This window comes from Coregonus lavaretus, assembly GCF_964263955.1.
Source record: "Coregonus lavaretus genome assembly, chromosome: 2".
Classification (NCBI taxonomy): Eukaryota; Metazoa; Chordata; class Actinopteri; order Salmoniformes; family Salmonidae; genus Coregonus; species Coregonus lavaretus.
In genome coordinates, this window is record NC_139989.1 from 72,480,599 (window position 1) to 72,506,272 (window position 25,674).

The 25,674-nt window shown below is 43.3% G+C and overlaps 1 protein-coding gene across 1 annotated transcript in view; it reads right to left on the reverse strand.

Moving 5' to 3' along the window:
• Nucleotides 1-20,099, reverse strand: part of LOC311140324 (NACHT, LRR and PYD domains-containing protein 3-like) — a 39,772-nt gene extending 19,673 nt beyond the window's left edge. Inside the window, exons 1-5 of the mRNA XM_084175336.1 lie at nucleotides 19,965-20,099; nucleotides 14,380-14,523; nucleotides 13,566-13,754; nucleotides 8,035-8,223; nucleotides 5,006-5,122 (exon numbers count right to left, since the gene is read on the reverse strand). Of these exons, the coding sequence (XP_084031462.1) occupies nucleotides 5,006-5,122; nucleotides 8,035-8,223; nucleotides 13,566-13,754; nucleotides 14,380-14,507 (623 nt within the window). The 5' untranslated portion in view covers nucleotides 14,508-14,523; nucleotides 19,965-20,099. The remainder of the gene's footprint in view (nucleotides 1-5,005; nucleotides 5,123-8,034; nucleotides 8,224-13,565; nucleotides 13,755-14,379; nucleotides 14,524-19,964) is intronic.
• Nucleotides 20,100-25,674: the final 5,575 nt, after the last annotated feature.

The window sequence follows — 25,674 nt, forward strand, 5'->3', positions numbered from 1 at the left end:
AAAAGCGTTGAAGATATTGAGGGAACATTATGCAGGTAAAGGGAAGCCATGTGTGATTAGCCTCTACACTGAGCTAACTTCTCTTCAGAAAGCCGCTGACGAAAGTATTACGGATTATATCATTCGTGCTGAGACGGCTATTACAGCACTGAGGAATGCTGAAGAGACTTTAAGTGACGGGCTGTTGATTGCAATGATTCTGAAAGGTTTGCCCGAATCATTTAAGCCGTTTGCCATCCACATAACGCAGAGTGACGAGCCGACAACTTATGGCAAGTTCAAAACCAAGTTGAGGAGCTATGAAAGCACCGAGAAGTTTAGCGCCATTTCCACTGACGACAACGTGATGAAGGCAAGTAACATTAAAGTTAGCTGGCCAAGAAGAAGAGCTAAAGGGACCGAGATAACCTGCTTCAACTGTGGCCAGAAAGGGCACAAGGCCCGGGAATGTACCGTTACTGGAGAGCACAGAGAACGGAGACAGTGGTGTAGTTTGCGAGAGCTCCACTCATACTGACGCAAATTGCAGACGAAAAAGAAGAGACAATGTGAAACAAGCAACAGATGCTGAAGGCCACACATTTGCATTCAGAATGAGTGACTGTCAGGTTCGTGGACTGAAACAAAAAGGGCTGATGGTTGATACAGGAGCAACGTCACATATAGTCACGGACATCGGGAAGTTTAAGGAGTTTGACGAGACTTTCAAACCAGAAAAAACATTCTGTGGAGCTGGCTGATGGAACAAGAACGAATGGTGTCGCGGAGAGGAGAGGTGCAGCGGAGGTTTACCTGAGAGACAACACGGGTCGTCGGGTGAAAACAACGCTGACGAAGGCGCTGTACGTGCCGTCGTTTCCACAGGACATTTTCTCTGTTAAAGCAGCGACAGCCAACGGAGCTTCAGTCAACTTTCGACAGGGGTGTAACAAGCTCATCCACAAGAACGGTACCACTTTTTACATCGAGGAGTACGATACACTTTACTATCTTAACACTGTAAGTGATGAAAATTATGATGGATGTCATGGGTGCTATGATATTCACACATGGCACAAAATTCTTGGCCACTTTAATTTTGAGGATGTGTCAAAGTTAGAAAATGTGACAGAGGGAATGAAAATCACAGGTAAGATTGACAAATCTACCCTCAACTGTGAAATCTGCACACAGGGAAAATTTGTTCAGAGCAGAAACAGAGAACCTGATGAAAAGGCAAAAGCAGCTTTTGTGCTTGTGCACACTGATTTGGCTGGCCCTATTGAGCCAGAGGCGAAAGATGGGTTCAGATATACTCTAGCATTTACGGATGATTATTCAGGGGCAGTTTTTGTGTATTTCCTAAAAAGCAAAGAGTGATACTGTAAAAGCTACTGAGAAGTTTATTGCTGATGTGGCCCCTTATGGGAAAATAAATGTCACGATCGTTATGAAAGACGGACCAAGGCGCAGCGTGAAATGCGTACATCTTTTAATGAGTACTATAACTTATACAACAAAAACAACAAAATGATACGTGAAGTCAAAAGGTTCACCAACACAAACCTATACAGACCAAGATCCCACAACTAACTGGTGAAAACAGGCTGCCTAAGTATTGTATCCCAATCAGAGACAACGAGCCACAGCTGCCTCTGATTGGGAACCAACCGGCCAACATAGAAAATACAACATAGAAGCTACACACCCTGGCTCAACATTTCAGAGTCCCCAGAGCCAGGGCGTGACAGTACCCCCCCCCCCAAAGGCGCGGACTGCGACCGCGCCACACAAACACAAGAGGGTAGGGGCCGGGTGGGCATTCCCCCTCGGAGACGGATCCGGCTCCGGGCGTGACCACCACTTACTCTCCACCTCCCCGTTGCGCTCCTGGTCTGGTCTGGCACCGCTTACTGGAGCTGGACCCGACAACGGTGGATCCAACCGTACAGGCTCCAGACTGGAGCCGCTGGCCGGAGCTGGACTGGACACCGGTGGAGCGGATTGCTCTGACTCCGAAGTGGATCCACTGACTGGAGTTGGACCGGACCCCGGTGAAGCGGATTGCTCTGGCTCCGGAGTGGAGCAGCTGACCGGTGCCTGAACAGGCACGGGCCGTGCCGGACTGGACACCCGCACCACTGGCTTGGTGCAGGGAGCAGGAACGGGCCGGACCGGGCTGACGATGCGCACCACTGGCTTGGTGCGGGGAGCAGGAACGGGCAGGAACGGGCCGGACCGGGCTGACGACGCGCACCACTGGCTTGGTGCGGGGAGCAGGAACAGGCCGGACCGGGCTGGCGACGCGCACCACTGGCTTGGTGCAAGGGGCAGGAACAGGCCGGACCGGGCTGGCAACGCGCACCACTGGCTTGGTGCGAGGGGCAGGAACAGGCCGGACCGGGCTGGCGACGCGCACCACTGGCTTGGTGCGAGGAGCAGGAACAGGCTGGACCGGGCTGGCGACGCGCACCACTGGCTTGGTGCGAGGGGCAGGAACAGGCCGGACCGGGCTGGCGACGCGCACCACTGGCTTGGTGCGGGGAGCAGGAACGGGCCGGACCGGGCTGGCGACGCGCACCACTGGCTTGGTGCGAGGGGCAGGAACAGGCCGGACCGGGCTGGCGACGCGCACCACTGGCTTGGTGCGAGGGGCAGGAACAGGCCGGACCGGGCTGGCGACGCGCACCACTGGCTTGGTGCGAGGGGCAGGAACAGGCCGGACCGGGCTGGCGACGCGCACCACAGGATTGGTGCGAGGGACAGGGACAGGCCGGACCGGGCTAGCGACGCGCACAACTGGCTTGGTGCGGGGAGCAGGAACAGGCCGGACTGGACTGTGGAGACGGACTGGAGGCCTGGAGCGAAGAGCTGACGCAACCCGTCCTGGCTGAATGCCTATCTCCACACACTCTGTGTGAGGCATCAGCACAGGACGTACAGGGCTGTGCACTCGTACTGGCACTACAGCACATGACACTGGCGCAGGATATCCGGGCCCGAGGAGGGGTACTGGAGGCCACGAGCGTTGAGCCGGCACACTCCGTCCTGGCTGCATGCCCACCTTAGCACGACACGTGCGTGGTGCTAGCACAGGACGTACATGACTGTGCCGGATCACTCGCGGCACAGTACGCAGCTCCGCCTAACTCGGAACCTGCCCAGTGTCATGCTGCCTAGCCTGAGTACGGGGAGTAGGAATGGGTCGGGCCGCACTGGGCTGACGCACCACTGACTTAGTGCGGGGATCAGGAACGGGCCGGAAGGACTGGTGACACACACCACTTGCTTGGTGCGAGGAGCGGGACTGGGTTTCCTCATAAACCTCCGCTCCCTCTGCTGCCTAACCAGCTCCTCTCGCCGTGCCTCTACACTTTCCTTCTCCCTTATAGCCTCCTGTAGCTCCTCCCTCTGACCGAATAACTCCTGCTCCCTCTGGACCAATAGCCCCCGTAACCTGGTGGCCTCCTCTCCTAGTCTGCAGATACGCCCTGTCGCTGCCTCCTGCTGCCTCGTCGTCCACGCCGTGTGCCCCCCCAAAAAATTTTATTGGGGTTGCCTCTCGCCTGTCCGACGACGGCACGGTTGGCGCCGTTTCTCCTCTCCTGCATTATTCGGTATTATCCCTCATCGCCCTCCGGTAGCGGACGGCCTCCTCCTCAGTGATTTTCCCCCAACCGAGGAGGACATCCACTAGCGTCACCTCCTGTTCCATACCCGGCGTTTGCTCCTGCACACGCTGCTTGGTCCTATTTTGGTGGGATCTTCTGTCACGATCGTTATGAAAGACGGACCAAGGCGCACTCACAAGTGTAAAATAAATGTTAAGTGAAAAATGTAAGATGAAAGATCTTGGGAGGCTTAGACATTTCCTAGGCATTGATTTTACACAAAGTGAAGGGAAAATAAAGATGAACCAAACAAGGTACATAACCAAGGTACTGGAAAGGTTTGGTATGTCAGACTGTAAAACAAGGTCAACACCATGTGAACAAAAACAAAACTTTGATGGTGATGGTGAACCTATTGATTCAAAAAGGTATCGTGAAGTGATAGGCAGCTTGATATATGTGATGACATGTACAAGACCGGATATCAGTTGGATTGTCAGCAAGCTGTCACAATACCTATCAGAACCAAAAGAGCAACACTGGATAACAGCTAAACATGTGTTGAGGTACTTGAAGGGGACAATTAATCAGGAGTTGTGTTACAAAAAGGGGGTGGAAAAACTCAACCTCGTAGCATATAGTGATGCTGATTGGGCAGCAGATCAAAGTGACAGACGAAGCATAACAGGTTATTGTTTTAGTTGAACTAAATGTGGACCTGTTATTTCATGGAGGTCTAAGAAGCAGCCAACAGTAGCTTTATCTACATGTGATGCAGAGTACATGGCACTGGCTGCTACTACACAAGAAAGTTTGTACCTTGTACAGTTATTGGGCCAGATGGATAGTGAGTGCCAATATGCACCAGTAACAATCTTTGATGATAACCAAGGTGCAATTGATCTGTCAAAGAACCCAGTATGTCGTCAGAGATGTAAACATGTCGACATCAGATATCATTTCATTCGATCTGCACTCAGTGATGGTAAAATAAGTATTGAATATTGTCCAACGGCAGACATGGTTGCAGATGCTTTGACTAAACTTGTAACGAAGGTCAAAAATGAAAAATTATTGGGTTATATGTTTGGAATGTAAACTGACATTTGTGAGATGTATAACTGTAAGCTAAATGTGTTGATAGTTAGGTTGAATACCACTTGTACAGTATAAGAGCAAGTGGGGATGTTAACATATAGACTAATATGTTATTAAATTGTGTTCTTACACTGGTACAATCATGCCCTATGAGAAATGTACAATAAATAAAGCAATGTGTTTATTACTCCGTTAAGTAAGCCGGTATTCCTGTCCTGAAGATGACAGCACCAACATAAATGGGAAAATGGGAGAGGAGAAATGACTAGAGACAGTGTTGTTTAACTCACTGACCATGACCCATGAGTTCTTCTTACCTTTGTTCACTAGAAAAGTCTCCCTCTCTAAAGTTTAGAGGTTGTTCCATAGACTTGTCACTCTTCATGGACACACAGCTGGGTACAGGGGAGGCTGGTCTCTCCTGCTTGATTGGGCTTCAACACAACAGAGACAAACATTACATCTCTCATCTACTCTGAGCTCGGATGGGGAAACAAGAGTTTCATTCCAAAACGCTATATATCCGTTTTCAGAAATGTTCGTATATTAGCTTTTACTGTTTAAAGAAATTATGAAAGAGATTGGTGTGATTTTTCAGTAGCTAATCATGGCATGGTTGTTCAATGACAGACATGTGATTATTTAAAATCTATCACTTGATGGTTTCATTTCAGAGAGACAAATAATCATGTTTTTTGCAAAATGCTATATATCTACCTCACTCTCAGAGAAATAAGTAGTACTGCTAGGTTTCACACAGTAATAATATATATATCTGCCTCACTCTCAGAGCAATAAGTAGTACTGCTAGGTTTTACACAGTAATAATATATCTGCCTCACTCTCAGAGAAATAAGTAGTACTGCTAGGTTTTATACTGTAATAATATATGTATGCCTCACTCTCAGAGAAATAAGTAGTACTGCTAGGTTTTACACAGTCAAACATTGGATAAAAGTAGAGACTCAGCTAGAAAAAGGTATATCATACACTACAGTTGAGAAACAATGGGAAAGTAATTCTGCTTTGAAAGATGATAAACTTGTAACCTCAATTTTGAGAAAATGGCCTTTGAATGTTTTGGTTCACCTACTGGAGAGCTCTTCTTTATCTACAGTGGTGTTACTTTGGCAGATAATGTCACCCATCTAAATAAATAGTATATATATATATAGTTAACTAAATGTATGGTGTTTTTGGTTTATGTCAGTTTCATTGTTTGTTATGCTATAAATTGTTATGTTATGGTTGTAAGTGGTCAAATGAACTAGAAAATGTCATATTTTGCAATTCTGAGTAATTAATACTTTAGTAAGGATATACACTTTATTCAGTACTACTGCAGTTACTAAATAATTCCAATAGATGGCAGCATAAGACCATGAATGACATTTTAGAAGGTTAGTTTAGTTTTCTCCCTGGATACACCACCACTCCCCCCTCACAGGAAAACTCCTGCACACGCTTTTTACTGTCCCTTTCCACACTGCTAACGCAAGAGGAACGACTGAAAAAGCATTTAACAGATTACTGTGAAATAATATAATGATGATTCATGTTTATTATTATCTGTTTTTATGCTCATGTTTTGAAATTATACTTCATTACTATAACGATTATCAATAAGCCTGAACATTAATTTAGTCACCTCTGGTCGAGAAAAACATATTTTCCTTGTACATTAATTGTCAGATTCATCAACCAGCAGCGAGCACTCTGCCTTCTAGCACAAGCGAGGGGCATGTTGAGGTACATTTGCTAACCGGGAGGGTTGCATGATGTAATTCATTGGCGGGCTGGAAGACGCACTCTTGTCTTATCTATTCCGAGGTTGTTTAATCGCAATATTAGATATTTTAAAATGCATGTATACTAGGGTTGAGGTTGGAGCATCTGACTAGTGATTATTTACCAGTGGTTCAACACCTGCTATAGTCACTAATTAATTGCTCTTCCAAAAGCATCACAGGCCTAATACGAGATATATAGCTAACTAAAGTAATGAGTCACCGCTTTAGAAAATCATGGGACATATAGTCTTTGGTTGCATGCTATTTTATGTCAATCATATTGCTGCTTGTAGCCTATAACTGATGTTTCATGGTCTTATGCTTCCATCTATTGGAAATATTTAGCAATTAAAAGTTATTAATTCACGTACAGACATTGGTGAGGCAGCTGAGAATAAAGTGTATTTTTCTAGTTAATTCCTTAGATCAGTCTCAAATCTGCCCCACCTATCCCACGCCAATTGCTAGACTTTCACATAGAGGTTACTAGGTCACCCAGTTCAAACCACATTTGAAAAATAAATCTAACGTTTCTTGTTTATCAAGTGTTCTGTCTTGCAATTCTACATATAATAAAATAACAATAAAAAGCAAAATGCGTAAACAGGTTTTGATTAACAAAATAATCAAAACGCTATTTAATACTATGATTGTATTTACTAACATAATATTATTACTAAAATAGTTTCTAAAAGTGTTCTACCTTACCCTACCCTAGAATTATGATTAGGGGTTAGGGGTTACTAGGTCACCCAGTTCAAAACACATTTGAAAAATAAAACTGATGTCTTGTTTATTACATTTACATCATTTAGCAGACACTCTTATCCAGAGCGACTTACAGTTAGTGAGTGCATACATTTTTGTATTCTTTTTTTAAATATTGGCCCCCCTTGGGAATCGAACCCACAACCCTGGCGTTGCAAATGCCATGCTCTACCAACTGAACTATATCCCTGCCGGCCGTTCCCTCCCCTACCCTGGACGACGCTGGGCCAATTGTGCGCCACCCCATGGGTCTCCTGGTCGCGGCCGGCTACGACACGACCACTTTACCTACTGTTCATTATTGCCTAATATAATGGAATGCATATTTTTTTAACCAATTCTGATGTTTGTTACAAGTGGAATTTTGACAAAATTACCGTTATACCAACACACTCTTCACACCCGTTTAACAACTCTAAATAGCTTTGGCATAGTAGGCATCAAGTCCCTTGTCAATAATGTTGCCTACAACGCTGTCTTCCATTGTAATGAGTCCGGTAACAAACATCAGAATTGGTTAAAAAAATATGCATTCCATTATATTAGGCAATAATGAAGAGTAGGCAAAGTGGTCGTGTCGTGAAAATTCTATCAAATGTCTTCCATTGTAATGAGTCCGGTCAGGGTGCTGCAGAACCCATGCAGTACCTCCACTGACCCCGGATTGAGAACTCCTGATTTAGCAGATGCTCTTATCCAGAGTGATTTACAGTAAGTGCATTCATCTTAAGATAGCTATTTATTTTGTAAATAAACGTAATAAATTCTTCATGAAATTGTCATCTCACCTCTTAGCTTTGGTGTCATATTCCCCAGAGAGACTCATTTTAGAGGCAGGGCCCCCCTCCTCTCTCTCCCCAGAGAGACTCATTTTAGAGGCAGGGCCCCCCTCCTCTCTCTCCCCAGAGAGACTCATTTTAGAGGCAGGGCCCCACTCCTCTCTCTCCCCAGAGAGACTCATTTTAGACCACTGACCCCTAAACAGAGATGCAGCATGTTGGTTGTGGTGAACACAGTGACAACACATTATAGAATGTCAATTGTTCTCTTTTACTTTACTTTCTTTTTACTTTTCTCTTTTTTACATTTTAAATTTGAAAATGAATTTTCCCACACAGCAGGAAATGTATTCAAGGTTTAAAAAGGCTTCTAAAGTTTATAATTTCCATTTAAAAATGTCTGACTTATTTTGCTATAATGATAAATGAATCAACCCCTACAAAAAATGTAAAAAAAAAAAAAAAAACAGGATCTCTAGAGCAGTGCCTTTGACCACTGCGCTACTCGGCAGACGCTGTGCGTAACTGGACAATATGCTTGGAGCCAAACCGTACGTGGACGCGGACAGTTCTGTACGTGGACACGGGCAGTTCCAGAACGCGGACATGAGCAGTGCAACACAATAAACTAAACCCAGTCTTTACAGTGGCTTACATTAGTAAATTGCATTTTTTTTTATTATGTAAAACAAACATTCAAAGTTTTTTTACAACAATATTTTGAGATCTGGGCCCATATCCACAAAGTGTCTCAGAGTAGAAAATTGGTCGTATAAGTGCTGAGAATAAAGACTTCTACTCTTATGGGTATAAATTAAAGCTATGCATGAAGCCTCTAGTCCCACCTAGTCGGTAGATATTTAGGACACCTCATGAGCTGTCCTAACCAGTTAAGAGTTAACAGCAGGTGTCTTGATAATACTATCTAAATCTAAACTAGATGCCCTCAATCTCACACAAATTATCAACGAACCTACCAGGTACAACCCTAAATCCGTAAACATGGGTACCCTCATAGATATCATCCTGACTAACTTACCCTCTAAATACACCTCCGCTGTCTTCAACCAGGATCTCAGCGATCACTGCCTTATTGCCTGCGTCCGTAACGGGTCCGCGGTCAAACGACCACCCCTCATCACTGTCAAACGCTCCCAAAAACACTTCAGCGAGCAGGCCTTCCTAATTGACCTGGCCCAGGTATCCTGGATGGATATAGATCTCATTCCGTCAGTAGAGGATGCCTGGTTGTTCTTTAAAAGTAATTTCCTCTCAATCTTAAATAGACATGCCCCATTCAAAAAATACAGAACTAAGAACAGATATAGCCCCTGGTTCTCCTCAGACTTGACTGCCCTTGACCAGCACAAAAACATCCTGTGGCGTACTGCATTAGCATCAAATAGCCCCCGCGATATGCAACTTTTCAGGGAAGTTAGGAACCAATATACACAAGCAGTTAGGAAAGCAAAGGCTAACTTTTTCAAACAGAAATTTGCATCCTGTAGCACTAACTCCAAAAAGTTTTGGGACACTGTAAAGTCCATGGAAAATAAGAGCACTTCCTCCCAGCTGCCCACTGCACTGAGGCTAGGAAACACTATCACCACCGATAAATCTACAATAATCGAGAATTTCAACAAGCATTTTGCTACGGCTGGCCATGCTTTCATTACATTACATATACATTTTAGTCATTTAGCAGACGCTCTTATCCAGAGCGACTTACAGTTAATGCATACATTATTTATTTTTTCATACCCCCTGTGGGAATTGAACCCACAACCCTGGCGTTGCAAACGCCATGCTCTATCAACTGAGCTACATCCCTGCCGGCCATTCCCTCCCCTACCCTGGACGACGCTGGGCCAATTGCGCGCCGCCCCATTGGTCTCCCGGTCGCGGCCGGCTATGACAGAGCCTGGATACGAACCAGGATCTCTAGTGGCACAGCTAGCACTGCGATGCAGTGCCTTAGACCACTGCGCCACTCGGGAGTCTACTCTTTGCGAGATACGAGACAGATCAGTGCAGGCGGAATCGTTACCTTGGGAATAAGGTATTTATCTAGTTGCTTCGTTCAGCCTTGTACAGTTGTCTTGGCAGACTTCTTCTAAACTGCCATAGCGCGAGGCCACCATAGTAGAAGACAAGTGAAGCAACGTCACAACATTAAAACAGGCAAGTGGTGTCCTCTAGTGGCCATACTGGTACTGCACCATACAATAAATACATGCCAAAACGGGAGTCATCTATATATATAGCACTTTTTTGTGTGTATGTATGTATATACAGTGGGGAAAAAAAGTATTTAGTCAGCCACCAACTGTGCAAGTTCCCCCACCCAAAAAGATGAGAGAGGCCTGCAATTCTCATCATAGGCATCATAGGCACTTTCCACCTGGCTACCACTACCCCGGCCACCAGCTCTGCACCCTCCGCTGCAACTTGCCCATCCCCCCCCCCGCTTCTCCTTCACACAAATCCAGACAGCTGATGTTCTAAAAGAGCTGCAAAATCTGGACCCCTACAAATCATCTGGGCTAGACAATCTGGACCCTTTCTTTCTAAAACTAGCCGCCGAAATTGTCGCAACCCCTATTACTAGCCTGTTCAACCTCTCTTTCGTAACGTCTGAGATCCCCAGAGATTGGAAAGCTGCCGCGGTCATCCCCCTCTTCAAAGGGGGTGACACTCTAGATCCAAACTGTTACAGACCCATATCCATCCTGCCCTGCCTTTCAAAAGTTTTTGAAAGCCAAATCAACAAACAGATAACCGACCATTTCGAATCCCACCGTACCTTCTCCGCTATGCAATCCGGTTTCCGAGCTGGTCATGGGTGCACTTCAGCCACGCTCAAGGTCCTAAACGATATTATAACCGCGATCGATAATAGACAGTACTGTGCAGCCGTTTTCATTGACCTGGCCAAGGCTTTCGACTCTGTCAACCACCGCATTCTTATTGGCAGACTAAATAGCCTTGGTTTCTCAAATGACTGCCTCGCCTGGTTCACCAACTACTTCTCAGATAGAGTTCAATGTGTCAAATCGGAGGGCCTGTTGTCTGGACCTATGGCAGTCTCTATGGGGGTGCCACAGGGTTCAATTCTTGGGCCGACTCTTTTCTCTGTGTATATCAATGACGTCGCTCTTGCTGCTGGTGACTCTCAGATCCACCTCTACGCAGACGACACCATTTTGTATACATCTGGCCCTTCATTGGACACTGTGTTAACAAACCTCCAAACGAGCTTCAATTCCATACAACACTCCTTCAGTAGCCTCCAACTGCTCTTAAACACTAGTAAAACTAAATGCATGCTCTTCAACCGTACGCTGCTTGCACCCGCCCACCCGACTAGAATCACTACTCTAGACGGGTCTGACCTAGAGTATGTGGACAACTACAAATATCTAGGTGTCTGGTTAGACTGTAAACTCTCCTTCCAGACTCACATTAAGAATCTCCAATCCAAAGTTAAATCTAGAATCGGTTTCCTATTTCGCAACAAAGCCTCCTTCACTCATGCTGCCAAACATGCCCTCGTAAAACTAACTATCCTACCGATCCTTGACTTCGGCGATGTCATTTAAAAAATAGCCTCCAACACTCTACTCAGCAAATTGGATGTAGTCTATCACAGTGCCATCCGTTTTGTCTCCAAAGCCCCATATAATACCCACCACTGTGACCTGTACGCTCTTGTTGGCTGGTCCTCACTACATATTCGTCGCCAAACCCACTGGCTCCAGGCCATCTATAAATCACTGCTAGGCAAATCCCCGCCTTATCTTAGCTCATTGGTCACCATAGCAACACCCACCCGTAGTCTGCGCTCCAGCGGGTATATCTCACTGGTCATCCCCAAAGCCAACACCTCCTTTGGCCGCAATTCCTTCCAGTTCTCTGCTGCCAATGACTGGAACAAATTGCAAAAATCTCTGAAGCTGGAGACACTTATCTCCCTCACTAACTTTAAGCATCAGTTGTCAGAGCACCTTACCGATCACTGCACCTGTACACAGCCCATCTGAAATTAGCCCGCCCAACTACCTCATCCCTATATTGTTATTTATTTTGCTCATTTGTACCCCAGTATCTCTATTTGCACACCATCTCTTGCATATCATTCCAGTGTTATTACTAAATTGTAATTATTTTGCACTATAGCCTATTTTATTGCCTTACCTCCATAACTTGCTAAATTTGCACACTGTATATTATATGTATTTCTGTTGTATTTTTGACTTTGTTTTGTTTTACCCCATATGTAACTCTTTGTTGTTGTTTTTATCGCACTGCTTTGCTTTATCTTGGCCAGGTCGCAGTTGTAAATGAGAATTTGTTCTCAACTGGTTTACCTGGTTAAATAAAGGTGAAAAAAATAAAAAATAATAATAATAATATAATAATGCAGTGAGTCAGTGGTTCCTGCACCACATGTAATTGCTTTGGAGTAGTTAAAATAATGTTTTTATATTTCTATATGATCAATCCATAAATAATATAGACCTACATGCAACAGTATGTCTTGTGCTTTTGGCAATGATTTATGTATAATCATTATGTATAAGTGATACCATTAATGTCTGCATAGCATTTTGTCTTAATTTTGGCATATTAACTCATGCTTATTTCTGAAGATTAACTCAGGTTTTCGCCCAGCGGCTAAGGAGTTGGAGCAGTGGCAGGAGTTGGACCTATGGCAGAAAGGTGGCTGGTTCGAATCACGGGCCGGGTGCTGGAGAAAACGGGCAGCCTTGATCTGACCACTGGAGGACTGCTGGGTTCACATCCTCAAAACATTCACCTTTCGTTGATCAGAACACTAGAGGTTCTTCTTCACTGAACCCAAAAATATATCTAACTTTTAGTGGTTCCATATATTAAAGAAGTGATAGAAGCCTTTTTGGTTCTATAAGGAACCTTATTTTCTAAGTGTATAATAAACACGTTTTTCTTTTGATTATTTAATTACCTACATCATGTTATTTCAAGTTATCCCTTTGGAGCGCAACATCACGTTGTTAAAAAAGAATCCTAAATTGGCCATGGCTATAAATTGGTCAATTGAAGGCATCTAGGGCGAAATATGTGTTCGATGAAAATGAACATTGTATGCAACGTTGTAGGCAACATTATTGACAAGGGACTTGATGCCTACTATGCCAAAGCTATTTAGAGTTGTTAAACGGGTGTGAAGAGTGTGTTGGTATAATGGTAATTTTGTCAAAATTCCACTTGTAACAAACATCAGAATTGGTTAAAAAAATATGCATTCCATTATATTAGGCAATAATGAAGAGTAGGTAAAGTGGTCGTGTCGTGAAAATTCTATCAAATGTCTTCCATTGCAACGAGTCCAGTCAGGGTGCTGCAGAACCCCTGCAGTACCTCCACTGACCCCGGATTGAGAACTCCTGATTTAGCAGATACTCTTATCCAGAGTGATTTACAGTAAGTGCATTCATTTTAAGATAGCTATTTATTTTGTAAATAAACGTAATAAATTCTTCATGAAATTGTCATCTCACCTCTTAGCTTTGGTGTCATATTCCCCAGAGAGACTCATTTTAGAGGCAGGGCCCCACTCCTCTCTCTCCCCAGAGAGACTCATTTTAGAGGCAGGGACCCCCTCCTCTCTCTCCCCAGAGAGACTCATTTTAGAGGCAGGGACCCCCTCCTCTCTCTCCCCAGAGAAACTCATTTTAGACCACTGACCCCTAAACAGAGATGCAGCATGTTGGTTGTGGTGAACACAGTGACAACTCATTATAGAATGTCAATTGTTCTCTTTTACTTTACATTCTTTTTACTTTTCTCTTTTTTACATTTTAAATTTGAAAATGAATTTTCCCACACAGCAGGAAATGTATTCAAGGTTTAAAAAGGCTTCTAAAGTTTATAATTTCCATTTCAAAATGTCTGACTTATTTTGCTATAATGAAAAATGAATCAACCCCTACAAAAAATGTCCATTAATTATAATCCACATAATAATTCACATTTCCTGTTGCTGCAGGATTATTTTCCTGCTGAGAGAAACTGGGTGAAATTAAGATATGGCATCTGTAAATGCATTCATCTTACGATAGCTAGGTGAGACAACCACATATCACAGTCATATATACAGGATATAAACATTTTATTCTAGCTGAACAATGGAAATGTAGTGTTTTGCAAACAACAACAAAAAAATGCATACACATTTAAAATCTATGAATTAAAAATCTGAGAAAAAATAATATTAGTAATAAATTATATTTAAAAAAACACAAATGTGATTTTTTTGGGAAATAGCGTTTTGGAAATAAACATAATAAATTCTTCATAAAATTGTCATCTCACCTCTTAGCTTTGGTGTCATGTTCCCCAGAGAGACTCATTTTAGAGGCAGGGCCCCCCTCCTCTCTCTCCCCAGAGAGACTCATTTTAGAGGCAGGGAACCCCTCCTCTCTCTCCCCAGAGAGACTCATTTTAGAGCACTGACCCCTAAACAGAGATGCAGCATGTTGGTTGTGATGAACACAGTGACAACTCATTATAGAATGTCAATTGTTCTCTTTTACTCATGATCTCTTAGAAATAAAACATTTACTAACAGACATATCCAAATAGTCGGGTGATTTAATTGTATCACAGGAACATTGTTACGTTCCTCAACAATAAATAAAACATTGTCTCTCAAACAGAAGAAGGAACTAACAAAGAGTCATTAACAACAACCAAAACGAAACAGGTGGTTTTAGGAGGGGTTCTGAAAGACACTCATGGGGGTGTCCACTAGTGATGGGAATCAGAGGCTTTCTGAACGTTTTGGGGCTTTCACCAAATTGTGCCGAAAATGCCATTGATAGATTTGAGTGCTAATAAACAACATTTAGTTAGAATGTGGAGTTCGCTTTTTGCCTCCAGGTTCACTATGTTTTCAAAAACGATGCATCTGTGGTATTATTTAGGATACTAAATACAGAAGATTATCAAAGGTTACACTAAATAAAACAAATGATTTAAACAACAATGGGAAATCCCAATCCCCGTCCCTACCTGCTGAGCTCCCATTCAGGGGCTACAAACTGGAAGTCGTCAAACTAAATGTATAAATAAGGTGTCCAGTAGAGGTCAGTGTTTGAAAGAGATTTTGCATCAACAAAAAAAAAAGCACTGGCACCAGGGAGAAATCAGTGAGATCTCTCGCATTTTGTGAGGCCGGTTGGACGTACTGCCAAATTCTCTAAAACGACGTTGGAGGCAGCTTATGGTAGAGAAATGAACATTCAATTCTCTGTCAACAGCTCTGGGGGACATTCCTGCAGTCAGCATGCCAATGGCACGCTCCCTCAAAACCTGAGACATCTGTGGCATTGTGTTGTGTGACAAAACTGCACATTTTCCAGTGGCCTTTTATTGTCCCCAGCACAAGGTGTACCTGTGTAATGATCATGCTGTTTAATCAGCTTCTTGATATTCCACCCCTGTCAGGTGGATGGATTATCTTGGCAACGGAGAAATGCTCACTAACAGGGATGTTAACAAATTTGTGCACAAAATTGGAGAGAAATAAGCTTTTTGTGCGAATGGAACATTTCTGGAATATTTTATTTCAACTCATAAAACATGAGACCAACACTTTACATGTTGCATTTATATTTTTGTTCAGTATAGATACAAACACAAAGCTTCCAGCAGAGGTCAGTGCTCTTCTGAGACCTGTCATGGAAGTGTGATATCCGAAGCTTCGACCGTCATCATCACGTAGTATTGTTACTTTGATACAAGCATTGATACGTTGTGTCGAATCAGTAGTGCTTTGAAAACTGCAACGGCGCATCAGACCTCCGGTATTAATCGACCAATCCCTAGTGTCCACTGAATGTTGACTAGCAACAAGAAAGTGGTACCTAAAAGACTCCCATCATGAGCGCCCATTGGAGTGGCTCCAGACGAGGACATCTGAAATAAAAACCCTCCAACTTACAATATGGAGTAAAAAAACAAGTGGAGCAAACCAAACCAAACCAAACCAGACCAAACCAGACCAGACCAAACCAGACCAGACCAAACCAGACCAAACCAGACCAAACCAAACCAAACCAGACCAAACCAGACCATACCAAACCAGACCAAACCAAACCAGAACAAACCAGACCAAACCAGACCAGACCAAACCAGACCAAAAAAGACCAAACCAGACCAGACCAAACCAGACCAAACCAGACCAGACCAAACCAGACCAAACCAAACCAGACCAAACCAGACCAAACCAGAATAGACCAAACCAGACCAAACCAAACCAGACCAAACCAGACCAAACCAGACCAGACCAAACCAGACCAAACCAGACCAGACCAAACCAGACCAAACCAAACCAGACCAAACCAGACCAAACCAGAATAGACCAAACCAGACCAAACCAAACCAGACCAGACCAAACCAAACCAAACCAAACCAAACCAGACCAAACCAAACCAAACCAGACCAAACCCTGGGAGATACAAGACAGAAAGACTTTGTTCATCAACTTAAAGAAGCAGAGCTACAAAGAGGTGCCAGTCTTCTAACATCTCTAAGGCCAATCAGAACACTGGACCAGCTGCTCTTCAATATCACATAACAGATGGAACCCTTCTGACTAAAGAGATGACAAGCAGAACACTGGACCAGCTGCTCTTCAATATCACATAACAGATGGAACCCCTTCTGACTAAAGAGATGACAAGCAGAACACTGGACCAGCTGCTCTTCAATATCACATAACAGATGGAACCCTTCTGACTAAAGAGATGACAAGCAGAACACTGGACCAGCTGCTCTTCAATATCACATAACAGATGGAACCCTTCTGACTAAAGAGATGACAAGCAGAACACTGGACCAGCTGCTCTTCAATATCACATAACAGATGGAACCCCTTCTGACTAAAGAGATGACAAGCAGAACACTGGACCAGCTGCTCTTCAATATCACATAACAGATGGAACCCTTCTGACTAAAGAGATGACAAGCAGAACACTGGACCAGCTGCTCTTCAATATCACATAACAGATGGAACCCTTCTGACTAAAGAGATGACAAGCAGAACACTGGACCAGCTGCTCTTCAATATCACATAACAGATGGAAACCTTCTGACTAAAGAGATGACAAGCCAGCACAGGCATAAGCATACTGTCTATTGAGGTGGCGCCAAGAGGTGCGGCCAACGTGCTAACGTCCAACCTCAAAATATAAATGGAAATACCAAAGCCTGTAACAACATGTAGTCGTGACTGATATCTTTCACCTCATCTTCCTGTTACTGTTTGTTAAGGTAGTTATAGACAGTGCAGCAACACAAGGCCACATTCCTCTCAGCCCTTCCACTCTCTCAGGCTAATGTGTATTTGTTAAAAGTTGACTATTTCTTTCAATCTGTTATTTTCTAAACGTATCTGAGAATGTAGACAGAAGGGCTAAAACGGGCATGATTGATCTGAGGGGAAATCATTGATACATTCAGAAAGTATTTTTGCAACAAGTAAGAGATTTATATTATGTAAAGTAGGCTAGGTTATAATATATAATAGTGGTTTGTTAGTGATATGCAGATTGAGGTCTATACCTCAGCTATAGCCTACATATCCTAGATGACCAGCCTAAACCGGTTCAAATCAGTTCACATAGGTTATCAGCAGCAGGATTGATCACCTACAAATCGGTTTTAAGTCCAAATAACAGGGCATGTAGCCTTGGCCAAATATTTTCAAAACATTTCCTAAAGAGACCATCTGGGCCCGGTTTCCCAAAAGCACCTGAAGGCTAAGTCAATCGTTAGAACCTTTGTAGGAGTATTGTTAAATCTCCAAGCTGTTTCCCAAAACCATTGTTTCTTTATTTTTTACTATTTTTTACATTGTAGAATAATAGTGAAGACATCAAAACTATGAAATAACACATATGGAATCATGTAGTAACCAAAAAAGTGTTAAATAAATCAAAATATATGTTATATTTGAGTTTCTTTAAATAGCCACACTTTGCCTTGATGACAGCTTTGCACACTCTCAACCAGCTTCACTTGGAATGCTTTGCCAACAGTCTTGAAGGAGTTCCCACATATGCTGAGCACTTGTTGGCTGCTTTTCCTTCACTCTGCGGTCCGACTCATCCCAAAACATCTCAATTCGGTTGAGGTCGGGTATTATGGAGGCCAGGTCATCTGATGCAGCACTCAATCACTCTCCTTCTTGGTAAAATAGCCCTTACACAGCCTGGAGGTGTGTTGGGTAATTGTCCTGCTGAAAAACCAATGATAGTCCCACTTAAACCAAACCAGATGGGATGGCGTATCGCTGCAGAATGCAGTGGAAGCCATGCTGGTTAAGTGTGCCTTGAATTCTAAATAAATCAGAAAGTGTCACCAGCAAAGCACCACCACACCATAACACCTCCTCCTCCATGCTTTACTGTGGGAAATACACATGCAGAGACCCACACCGCGTCTCACAAAGACACAGCGGTTGGAACCATAAATCTCAAATTTGGACTCCAGACCAAAGGACACATTTGCACCGTTCTAAAGTCCATTGCTCGTGTTTCTTGGCCCAAGCAAGTCTCTTCTTATTATTGGTGTCCTTTAGTAGTGGTTTCTTTGCAGCAATTCAACCATGAAGGCCTGATTCACACAGTCTCCTGTGAACAGTTGATGTTGAGATGTGTCTGTTACTTGAACTTTGTGAAGCATTTATTTGGGCTGCAATTTCTGAGGCTGGTAACTCTAATGAACGTATCCTCTGCAGCAGAGGTAACTCTGGGTCTTCCATTCCTGTGGCGGTCCTAATGAGAGCCAGTTTCATCATAGCGCTTGATGTTTTTTGCCACTGCATTTGAAGAAACTCTCAAAGTTCTTGAAATGTTCCGTATTGACTGACCTTCATGACTTAAAATAGTGATGGACTGTCATTTCTTTTTGCTTTTTTGAGCTGTTCTTGCTATAATATGGACTTGGTCTTTTACCAAATAGGGTTATCTTCTGTATACCCCCCTACCTTGTCACAACACAACTGATTGGCTCAAACGCATTCAGAAGGAAAGAAATTCCACAAATTAACTTTTAAGAAGGCACACCTGTTAATTGAAATGCATTCCAGGTGACTACCTCATGAAGCTGGTTGAGAGAATGCCAAGAGTGTGCAAAACTGTCATCAAGGCAAAGGGTGGCTATTTGAAGAATCTCAAATATAAAATATATTTTTGTTGAACACTTTTTTGGTTACTACATGATTCCATATGTGTTATTTTATAGTTTTAATTTCTTCACTATTATTCTACAATGTAAAAATTAGTAAAAATAAAGAATGAGTAGGTGTGTCCAAACGATGTCGGGAAGATTATGATATCAATAGTGTAGAAAACAGCGGGCAGGGTGGTAAACCCAAAGGCAAACACCCTACGCATCGCAGAAATGGGAATTGTAACCTGACTCACACTGTCCCCTACAAAAGTCCCGTGCTTCGACTACTCAGACCCCTCACATGTCCGGGCCATAAATTCTGATGGCCTCACAGACACCATACCACTTCTGACACCAATGTAGCGAACAGCGGGTCAGGGAAGCGAACCATCCTACGCATCGCGCCGTTGGCGCCAATTGGGTTACTTGGTTGGAATTGTGACGTGGCTCATATAGCGAGGATCACTACAATATAGTAGAACTATGATACAATTACATTTATCATATGAAAAGTTAAATGTAGAACTATAATATATGAATATATTGAATTTGACTTGCCCACATACAGTTAGCTCCATTTTGTATGATTAAACTGACACGTACCTGTCTCAGTAGAAGTCGACTGTTAGGTCTGAGGGTTTTACTTCCATTCACTGGACTAAAATTACACCAGACATTTAATTTCTCTACCACTTTATAATAATCCCTGGAAAGATTCTCACCTTGTAGCCTGAATTCAAAACATGTCAAGTCGTTGAGATATTTTCAGTTCTGCTGAGAGCACCTTCCTGATGACTAGCACTCTGTGTATTCTTATGGGTGAAGTCTGATCTGGAATGTGAAGCTAACTGAAATGTAGATAAGCTATAAAAAACAGTATATCTAGCTGGCATCATAGTCCACCCCTCAGGCTAAGTTCAGGTTTCAGCATGAGGCAGGCATCAACAGCCGAGTTGTGGGCTACTACCTGGGTCGTATTCATTAGTTTACTCCGCAGCCAACAGTTTTAAAATGTTGCATAAACAGTTTACTCCAAACGCTGTACAACGTGACCTAAACGATTTCTGTTGCCAAACGTTTTGCTACGGTGGGCAGTAATGAACACACAGTCTTTCCACAGTATTTATTTGTATCTCTTTCACACAACATACCTTCCTGAGTGAAAATAGTTAACAGTAGATTAGAAAGAGAAAATGTTGTTGCTTGTTGTGTTTTAAGCCTGTTTTGAGAAGACAAGTCTATAGACCTATGATACAGTACACTCTTAGAAAAAAGAGTTCCAAAAGGGTCCTCTGGCAGTCCCCATAGGAGAACGCTTTTGGGTTCCAGGTAGAACCCTTCTGGCTTCCATGTAGAACCCTCTGTGGAAAGGATTCTTCACGGAACCCAAAAGGGTTCTACCTAGGACCAAAAAGGGTTCTACAAAGGGTTCTCCTATGGGGACAGCCAAAGAACCCTTTTAGATTCTAGATACTGTAGGAGTGATCACCCTGGGGCACACAAATGGAAACAGAACTAATTCACATCCCGCATCTAATTTATATTTAAAACATGTTAAGGAGAGTAGGCCTATTATAACACTGTCCACAAAACATATCATCAACTATATTAATACACATAACAATATCATCAACTATATTAATACACATAACAATATCATCAACTATATGAATACACATAACAATATCATCAACTATATTAATACACATAACAATATCATCAACTATATTAATACACATAACAATATCATCAACTATATTAATACACATAACAATATCATCAACTATATTAATATCATAACAATATCATCAACTATATTAATATCATAACAATATCATCAACTATATTAATATCATAACAATATCATCAACTATATGAATACACATAACAATATCATCAACTATATTAATAAACATAACAATATCATCAACTATATTAATACACATAACAATATCATCAACTATATTAATACACATAACAATATCATCAACTATATTAATACACATAACAATATCATCAACTATATTAATACACATAACAATATCATCAACTATATTAATATCATAACAATATCATCAACTATATTAATACACATAACAATATCATCAACTATATGAATACACATAACAATATCATCAACTATATTAATACACATAACAATATCATCAACTATATTAATACACATAACAATATCATCAACTATATGAATACACATAACAATATCATCAACTATATTAATACACATAACAATATCATCAACTATATTAATATCATAACAATATCATCAACTATATTAATATCATAACAATATCATCAACTATATTAATATCATAACAATATCATCAACTATATGAATACACATAACAATATCATCAACTATATTAATACACATAACAATATCATCAACTATATTAATACACATAACAATATCATCAACTATATTAATACACATAACAATCGTTGTCTTACCTTCTGAACAGAAGCAGAGTCCGGAATAATCATTTGGTCGTCGAAAGTTACTTTTGTTTGCTCAACTCATTTACATGTCAGGCTCTTTCTCTCTCTGTCTCTCTCTCTCTGTCTTTCTGTCTCTCTGTCTCTCTCTCTCTCTCTCTCTCTCTCTCTCTCTCTCTCTCTCTCTCTGTCTCTCTGTCTCTCTCTCTCTCTCTCTCTCTCTCTCTCTCTCTCTCTCTCTCTCTCTCTCTCTCTCTCTCTCTCCCCCCCCCTCTCTCTCTCTCTCTCTCTCTCTCTCTCTCTCTCTCTCTCTCTCTCTCTCTCTCTCTCTCTCTCTCTCTCTCTCCTCTCTCTCTCTCTCTCTCTCTCTCTCTCTCTCTCACACACACACACACACGCGCAGATACACACACAGCAAACCAATGGAACAAATAAACAATTAACTGAATAAAACAGACATGTACAGAAACATTTCCTTGACTCATAAGTTCCAAGAAATATTATTTTACAGTACTAACTAATTAATTTGAGTCATTAGAATGTATGTAAGAGACATGATTGTGTGAAATCTATGTCAATGTAGAGCAGCATAAAGTACAAGAACAGATGGATTGCAGTGATGAGTGACATACACCTACAGGGAACTGGCAAAATAAAGGAGACACTAACATAGTGTCTTAACAGGGCGTTTTGTCTCCAGGTAACTGCCAAAATAAAGGAGACACCAACATAGTGTCTTAAAAGGGCGTTTTGCCTCCATGAGCCACCAGAACAATGCTCCTTGGTGTAGATGTGTTGTCATACATTCTACAAGTGTCTGGAACTCTATTGGAGGGATGTGACATCATTCTTCCACGAGAAATTCCATCATTTGGTGTTTTGTTGATGGTGGTGGAAAACTCTGTCTCAGGCGCCGCTCCAGAATCGACCATAAGTGTTCAATGGGGTTGAGACCTGGTTACTGAGACGGCCATGGCATATCGTGAAACATCGGCAAGTTGAACAGTCTTCATAACTGAAGTTGAGCAGTCTTCATCACAGAAGCTCCTGCCAAACATGCCCCAACAATCACCAATCGTTAAGCTCTTCCCAAGCAGGGTCGCAGTCTCTCCTGGTTGCAGCTCCTCTCTCCCCAGGGGTAGCAGCTCCTCTCTCCCCAGGGGTAGCAGCTCCTCTCTCCCCAGGGGTAACAGCTCCTCTCTCCCCAGGGGTAGCAGCTCCTCTCTCCCCAGGGGTAACAGCTCCTCTCTCCCCAGGGGTATCAGCTCCTCTCTCCCCAGGGGTAACAGCTCCTCTCTCCCCAGGGGTAACAGCTCCTCTCTCCCCAGGGGTAACAGCTCCTCTCTCCCCAGGGGTAACAGCTCCTCTCTCCCCAGGGGTATCAGCTCCTCTCTCTCCAGGGGTAACAGCTCCTCTCTCCCCAGGGGTAGCAACTTCTCTCTCCCCAGGGGTAGCAGCTCCTCTCTCTCCAGGGGTAGAAGTTCCTCTCTCTCCAGGGGTAACAGCTCCTCTCTCCCCAGGGGTAGCAACTTCTCTCTCCCCAGGGGTAGCAGCTCCTCTCTCTCCAGGGGTAGAAGTTCCTCTCTCCCAGAGGTAGCAGTAGTGGTAGTCGGTGGTGGTGGTTGTAGCTGTGACTGGAGTGAGGCCTGTCCAGGGACTTTTCTAGGATTTGAAGACAAAGCCAGTATGGGGGTTCAGGGCATTTCAACAGATAAATGCATGAATTTGGTGCACTTTGAGATGAACATTGAGAGATTAGAACATTGAGAGATTAGATATTTCTCAGGTAATTTGCACCTTCTCACCTGCCACAGCAGACACTGTCAGTACTCAATTACAGTTGCTACTCTGGAACACTCTCTACTCTGGAACACTCTCTACTCTGGAACACTCTCTACTCTGGAACCCTCTCTACTCTGGAACACTGTCTACTCTGGAACACTCTCTACTCTGGAACACTCTCTACTCTGGAACACTCTCTACCCTGGAACACTCTCTACTCTGGAACCCTCTCTACCCTGGAACACTCTCTACTTTGGAACACTCTCTACTCTGGAACACTCTCTACTCTGGAACACTCTCTACCATGGAACACTCTCTCACTCTGGAACACTCTCTCACTCTGGAACACTCTCTACTCTGGAACACTCTCTACTCTGGAACACTCTCCACCATGGAACACTCTCTACTCTGGAACACTCTCTACTCTGGAACACTCTCTACTGTGGAACACACTCTACTCTGGAACACTCTCCACCATGGAACACTCTCTACTCTGGAACACTCTCTACTCTGGAACACTCTCTACTGTGGAACACACTCTACTCTGGAACACTCTCTACCATGGAACACTCTCTCACTCTGGAACGCTCTCTACTCTGGAACACTCTCTACTCTGGAACACTCTCTACTCTCACTCTGGAACACTGTCTACTCTGGAACACTGTCTACTCTGGAACACTCTCTACTCTGGAACACTCTCCACCATGGAACACTCTCTACTCTGGAACACTCTCTACTCTGGAACACTCTCTACTCTGGAACACTCTCTACTCTCACTCTGGAACACTGTCTACTCTGGAACACTGTCTACTCTGGAACACTCTCTACTCTGGAACACTCTCTACCCTGGTACTGTACTTCAGATGTAGCCTACATATCCTAGATGACCAGCCTAAACCTGTTCATATCAGTTCACATTGGCTATCAGTAGCAGGATTGATCACCTACAAATCGGTTTTAAGTCCAAATAACAGGGCATGTAGCCTAGGCCAAATATTTTCAAAACATTTCCTAAAGAGACCACCTGGGCCCGGTTTCCCAAAAGCACCTGAAGGCTAAGTTAATCGTTAGAACCTTTGTAGGAGTATTGTTAAATCTCCAAGCTGTTTCCCAAAACCATTGTTTCTTTATTTTTTACTATTTTCTACATTGTAGAATAATAGTGAAGACATCAAAACTATGAAATAACACATATGGAATCATGTAGTAACCAAAAAAGTGTTAAACAAATCAAACTATATGTTATATTTGGAACACTCTCTACTCTGGAACCCTCTCTACCCTGGAACACTCTCTACTCTGGAACACTCTCTACTCTGGAACACTCTCTACTCTGGAACACTCTCTACTCTGGAACACTCTCTACCATGGAACACTCTCTCACTCAGACACCAACATAGTGTCTTAACAGGGCGTTTTGCCTCCATGAGCCACCAGAACAATGCTCCTTGGTGTAGATGGGTTGTCATACATTCTACAAGTGTCTGGAACTCTATTGGAGGGATGTGACATCATTCTTCCACGAGAAATTCCATCATTTGGTGTTTTGTTGATGGTGGTGGAAAACTCTGTCTCAGGCGCCGCTCCAGAATCGACCATAAGTGTTCAACGGGTTGAGACCTGGTTACTGAGACGGCCATGGCATATCGTGAAACATCGGCAAGTTGAGCAGTCTTCATAACTGAAGTTGAGCAGTCTTCATCACAGAAGCTCCTGCCAAACATGCCCCAACAATCACCAATCGTTAAGCTCTTCCCAAGCAGGGTCGCAGTCTCTCCTGGTTGCAGCTCCTCTCTCCCCAGGGGTAGCAGCTCCTCTCTCCCCAGGGGTAACAGCTCCTCTCTCCCCAGGGGTAGTAGCTCCTCTCTCCCCAGGGGTAACAGCTCCTCTCTCCCCAGGGGTATCAGCTCCTCTCTCCCCAGGGGTAACAGCTCCTCTCTCCCCAGGGGTAACAGCTCCTCTCTCCCCAGGGGTAACAGCTCCTCTCTCCCCAGGGGTAGCAGCTCCTCTCTCTCCAGGGGTAGAAGTTCCTCTCTCCCAGAGGTAGCAGTAGTGGTAGTCGGTGGTGGTGGTTGTAGCTGTGACTGGAGTGAGGCCTGTCCAGGGACTTTTCTAGGATTTGAAGACAAAGCCAGTATGGGGGTTCAGGGCATTTCAACAGATAAATGCATGAATTTGGTGCACTTTGAGATGAAC